A 6,243-nucleotide genomic window follows, 5' to 3' on the forward strand; every position below is an offset into this window, starting at 1 on the left:
AAGTGACAGGAGGTTCATGTCTATGAATTCTATGAGAAATTAAATCACCATTCCTTACAAAAGTTTCTAAATCAGCAATTTTATCATTTAATTTAACTTCACCATTTGATATAGCTTTTGCATAATAATGAGGTTCACGATCTCTAAATTCATTTGAAAAAATATCAAACAATGTACGATCTCTCCATCTCATTTTACAATATGTTAAATAAGTATAATAATAAGGATCTATTTTCCTTAATGGGCCTTGTATTGAATAAGTGACATTTGAATCTTGCATTGTTTCATTTGATTGATGTTGTCTTTTAGCTTTGAATCCAGATTCTGAAACCAATTTCTGGAGTTTCTGCTTGCGTGGAGGACTTTGACTTGGACTTGTTGACATTTTCCTAATTAGATTCATTCAATTTTCCCACTGGTCTTTGAATATATGAGTCCTTTCAATCTTGGTGGTTTTGTTCAAGTGTGAGTTTGATGTTTTCGATCTTTTTTAGTGTCTTTATTTTTTTTTTTTTTTCAGTATATATTGAAAAATTTCGGGCTTTCGAGATTTACACATTGAAATCAAATTATACAAAAATCATGATTTCATAAACTACAATCAATTTTGAATAAATAAAGACACATTATATTATCATTATCCCATTGATTTCAATATTATAGTTTAGAACCAAGTTTTTTAGTTGATTTCACAAAAAATTCAGAAAATTTAGGATCCTTCATTAAATTTGTATTATCAATTCCAACTTGTTCAAGTCCCTTTGACACAATTTGACTATTTGAAGTGACTAAATCTAAATTTTGTTTAGTTCCATGAACTGCTGGTTGATATTTCAAAGATATCTTATTTGCAATTTCAAAAGCTCTGTTTAAAGCTTCTTCTTTTGAAGAGAAAACATTACTAACAAGTCCAAGATCAAAAGCATCTTGTGAATTAAATTCATCACCAGTTAATGCATATTCATATATCTTGGATACATTATTTGATAATATAGGTAATCTTTGTAAAGAACCAATATCTGCAATGATTCCAATATCAATTTCTTTTATAGAGAATCTTGAATCTTTTGAAGCTAATCTAATTGAAGTTGCAGAAATAAGATCTAAAGCTAATCCAAATGAAACACCATGAGCCACTGAAATGATTGGAATTTTCGAACCAACACCAATATTAATATCATTTTGAAATTTTTTAAGAAATTCTAATGTTTGAGCTTTAGTTTTTTGTGAAGTTTCTTTAAACATTTTAAATGAACTTTTCAAATCAATACCAGCTGAAAGATGTTTCCCAGTACCACTTAACACGATAACTTTAACATCTTGTAATTGATTTAGATGTTTGATTAAAGATCCATATTGATTCCAAGTTCTGTTTTTTTGGGTTAACTAAGAGTCTTTTGATATCAATTTGATTATACTTACTCTTCACTAAAACTATTCAAAACTTTTGGTCTATTGATTTGTATATGAATAATACCATTCCCTTTGGATTGAACAATGAAATGATTGTACTTTGTGAAATCTTTTTCATTGAATGACATAATGATTTGAATATTTCTCTTAAATTTACTTGATTCTATAAAAATTCATCAAATTCATTGGAAATTTTGACACTTTTTATATATTTCAATTTGCGGGGGACATAATTAATAGTTTACTATGGAATAACCGAAATCTATACAAAACTGGACAAACATCACAAAAGAAAAACACAAGTAAAGTGATGGTAAGGATTAATATATATCTTCCACTAATATACATAATAATCACATTAATCACTGGTTAAAATTCATCTTTTTAATAAAAATAAATGTTTTTGTCTCGGTAAATTTGACTCTGTACATTATGATCTTGGTATGGGCAGAATTTAAACGTTGAAATGTTTAAATCCAATTATTTAATAAAGTTTTGGTATAAAGGTGGGTGGGTTTATTTAGTGATATTGTATGCAAAATTTAATAATGATTTTAATGAATGTTTTGTTTTTCCATTTTTCAAAAGTTTAAAATTTTATGTTTTTGAATAATTGATTATTTAAAGTAATATTAAAATTATTGAAGTACATAAAATTTAATATTTGAATAGAAATTTGAAAATTTATATTTTTTTCACAATATAACCTTAGGACATGATAAATCATAATATTAGCTTCAATTCACCATGTAAACTATTTCAAGAAGTATACACTCAATATTAAACTCACAAATTATTACATATTCAAATATCCACTCGGTGATAAATGGAAATAAACGAAAATCTCGGTTTTTATTATATGTTGCATTGTGGGAGCCACAAGTGGGCATATTGAATGATATGGTTCTCACAATGCAACTCTAAAATTCCTATAGTTAATCTCCAATCACGATCCATTGTTTTAAATTAAATATGTCTATTGTCTGGTGTCTGGTGTCTGTGTCGCTTTTATCACCCGATAAGGAAGGATGTGCGATGGGTATTAAAAGGGACAATAAAGGTTAAAATTTATTGATAACAGTTTGTCTTTGTAGAATATAAAGGGTGGTTTTATTGCCAGTTACTCTGCAAAGGCGTTCTTCTTCAAGGGATTCAAATAGCTAGCTAAAATCAACAATATGTCACATTTGGAGAAAGATTCAAAGATAATTTTAGTTGGTGCTGGTGTTTTTGGATTATCAAATGCCCTTCATTTAGCTCAAAATGGATACACAAATATAACTGTTTTCGATAGATTAGATTTTAATTCAAATCATTATACATTTCTTGAAGGTGCTGATACTGCATCTGGTGATTTAAACAAGATTTTCAGATCAAGATATGAAGATAAAAAACATTACCAAGATTTAGCATTTAAAGCATTTGATATTTGGCAAAAATGGAATCGTGAATTACCATTAGTACCTCAAAATGAAGCTGAAAAATATACAGGATTGAAAATATTTGATCATTGTGGTATGTTATTATTAGATGATGTTATAAGTGAAGGACGGAAAAAATCTGGTGAAAGTTTTGCTAAAGAAGGATTAGATGTTTTAATTTATGATATAAATAAAGAAGTTGATATTAAGAGAGCAAATTTTTCAGGGTTTGGTAATAAGATTAAATTTGCTACAGATTTGAAAGAAAAAATCCCAGATCTAAAAGGTAGTTTAGATGTTACTTCAGGTATGCTTTATGCTTCAAGAGGTTGTCAATATGCTAAATATCAAGCTGAGAAATTAGGTGTTAAATTCATTCTTGGTGGTGAAAAGGGAACTTTTAAAGATTACATTTATAAAGATGAAACTCAAAAGGAAGTTGGAGGTATAATAACTCAAGATGGTCAAAATCACATTGCTGATCTTGTTGTAATTAATTCTGGTCCTTGGTCAACTTCTTTAGTCCCTGAATTAGATGGTATAAATGAAGCTACAAGTGGTAATGTTGTCATAATAAAAATTCCAAAAGACCGTAAAGATCTTTTAGAAAAATATTCTTCAAAAAATCATCCAATTATTGGTTGGAAAGTTGGTCATGATAGAGAAAAAAGTTATCAAGGTGGTATTATGATTTTCCCAGTTACAGAACCTGAAGGTATAATGAAAATGTTTGTTAGACAAACCAAATATACTAATCCAATTGTTACCGAGAATGGTCAGGTCATATCAATACCTAAAACTTCAAATAGTGATCCACCTTTTCAGTACTTAACTAGACATATTATAGATCAAGTTAAAAGCTGGTTACAAGATTTCTTCCCAGATTTAGTCCAGGCTGGTATTGAATTAGAAACTAAAATTATTTGGTATACTGATACAATCAATAATGATTATATTTATGATTTTGTTCCAGGTAAAAATGGATTATTTGTTGCCTGTGGTGGATCTGGTCATGCTTTCAAGATGCTTCCAGTACTTGGTCAATTTTTAGTTGATAAAATTGAAGGTCGTTCAAATATTTATACTGAAACCTTCAAATGGAAGGATCCACAAGATTTCCCCAAAGATGTTAATGGTTTGAAAGAGAAATTGAAAAGTGAAAGACAATATGATAAACAGGTCTTATCAGGACCTGAAGATATGAAATTTTGAAATTTTGTTATAATATAATCTTTTGATTATAACCGTATAAAAGTTGTAGGATAAATGTAAGTTTTTGGTTTGAGTAATGATTCGAGCCACCAAACACAATATCTCAGAGAATAGACGACAGTACATGACTTCAAAAAAATATGAGATTTCATGAGAGCCGGAATAAGTAATGTCATGTTATGCTAGCAGGAATTAATACCTAAATTCTGATTTCTTGGGATCAAACGTGAATGATTTGTGTAAACAGCTTTCATACGAATACCCATAAATCATTTTAACGAAACATAACCATATAAGCATAACATTTGAAAAAATTTCATAAATTTGATAATTTGAGTAGCTGAAGTTGGCTTATAACACCCGAATGAACTTTCTCTAAAGATGAAACATGGATGAAATGAAGCGTCCCAATGACATAATGTAATTCCTATAACCCACATAAAATTTTGGAATTATAATAACATCTGAACCATTACCAAATCATATAGCAAAGTTTAATGAAATCTCTAATAGATGTTCACTTGAAGTAGTAATCCTATAGTTTAGCTATAAGTTTCCTTGATATTCATCAAATTCTTATAATAGCAACAATAATTAATTATTAACAGTAAATTAAGCAAATTTATCAGCGATCACAATAACAATCCTTATGAAGAACTTGAAAAAAAATTTAGAAATATTCATTAAGCTTCCATGAAAGCTTCTTCAAAAGTTATTGGTTTGAAAATCTTTCAACTAATGAGTACACAAAGTTTTTGACTTTGAAATTAATGAAGATTTAAACAGAGGATGAAATTATTTTGCAAACATTCACATCCATAATGTTAAACATAATTTTAAAAACCACCAATGATTAAATAAATTTCTGAGAAGCCCATAATAGTCAATTTTTATTAAGGTGATTTTGGAACTTAGCATAAATAGTATCTATGATCTTTAGGTGTAATATGTGTCAAGCCTGATTTAAAGACTTCAGAATTTATAATACACACATTTCATAAAAAGGGCCGGCACTCCCAAGATAATCAAAACATGCACTAAATTATCATCCATCAATAGACCCTGAACAAACTGGTTATTGGAACTCTTGAATTAAAACAACAAAATGGAACAAATGGAACCATAAACATGTAATAGACAAAAAAATATTTTTCAAACCTGATTTAAAGACTCATAATTCAATAATACACACATGTCATAAAGAGGGTCGGCACTCCCAAGATAATCAAAGTATGCATAAATCACCATTTATCAATAAGCCCTAAACATGATGGTTATAAAACTCTATTAAAGTAAAAAAAAATTATAATAATGTAATAGATATTCAATCTGTATATCATATACCATATAACTTACCTAAATATTTTTCAAACCTGATTTAAAGACTTCATAATTTATAATACACATACTTCATAAAAAGGGTCGGCACTCCCAAGATAATCAAATATAATGTACTAAACTATCGTCCACCAATAAACCCTGAACAAACTGGTTATTAAAACTCTTGAATTAAAACAGCAAAATGGAACCATAAACATGTAATAGACCAAAATATTCAAACCTGATTTAAAGACTCATGATTCAATAATACACACATGTCATAAAAAGGTTCGGCACCCCCAAGATAATCAAAGTATGCATAAATCATCAATAATCAATAAACCCTGAAATATGTAAAGCCTAATTTCCCACAAATGATAGAACCAGGTAATCTCTGGAGCTATAGATCTGAAATTGAAACATTAACACCACAAGAAATACATAAACAAAGATCATAGCGGAGATTCAACCCCTGTACTAAAAAGTATAATCAACTGAACCAATGATTGAATGAAGAAAAGAAGCAGAAAATAAAAACAAAAAAGTAGAAAAGAAAAAAGGGAAAATAAAGTCTTTATATTTTTTTTCGGGTTTCCGAAACACAAAACACAAAATACAAAAAAATAAACACAAAACACAAAATAAACAAATTAAAACAAAACACAAATGAAACCATATAACTCTTGGCATTTGTTTCTATGGAATTTGATATGTATTTGAATCTGATTAATTATCTCAGTGTGATTGTGACACAAAACTGATTTTTACCATGTAAATCCCAAATCCCACAATTTGTGCCCAATAACTCATGGACTTTTCTGGCAAGTTGACAATGTTATAAGTATTAATGAAGCTATCATTTATTGGATTGACATAG

General features: G+C 28.5%; 2 protein-coding genes across 2 annotated transcripts; one reads left to right on the forward strand and one right to left on the reverse strand.

Moving 5' to 3' along the window:
- Positions 1 to 657: 657 nt before the first annotated feature.
- BN7_4520 (uncharacterized protein) lies at positions 658 to 1,531 on the reverse strand (the record flags this gene model as incomplete). Its single annotated transcript, XM_011274892.1, has 2 exons — positions 658 to 1,386; positions 1,478 to 1,531. 2 exons carry the CDS (start codon positions 1,529 to 1,531, stop codon positions 658 to 660), a joined length of 783 nt encoding a protein of 260 aa, XP_011273194.1.
- Positions 1,532 to 2,591: 1,060 nt separating this feature from the next.
- On the forward strand, positions 2,592 to 4,046 carry BN7_4521 (D-amino acid dehydrogenase small subunit; the record flags this gene model as incomplete). The annotated part of the gene is made up of 1 exon (XM_011274893.1): positions 2,592 to 4,046. The coding sequence occupies one exon, from the start codon at positions 2,592 to 2,594 to the stop codon at positions 4,044 to 4,046; it is 1,455 nt and encodes a 484-aa protein (XP_011273195.1).
- Positions 4,047 to 6,243: the final 2,197 nt, after the last annotated feature.

The sequence above is a fragment of the Wickerhamomyces ciferrii genome, contig 00170, assembly GCF_000313485.1.
Source record: "Wickerhamomyces ciferrii WGS project CAIF00000000 data, strain NRRL Y-1031 F-60-10, contig 00170, whole genome shotgun sequence".
Taxonomy (NCBI): domain Eukaryota; kingdom Fungi; phylum Ascomycota; class Saccharomycetes; order Phaffomycetales; family Wickerhamomycetaceae; genus Hansenula; species Hansenula ciferrii.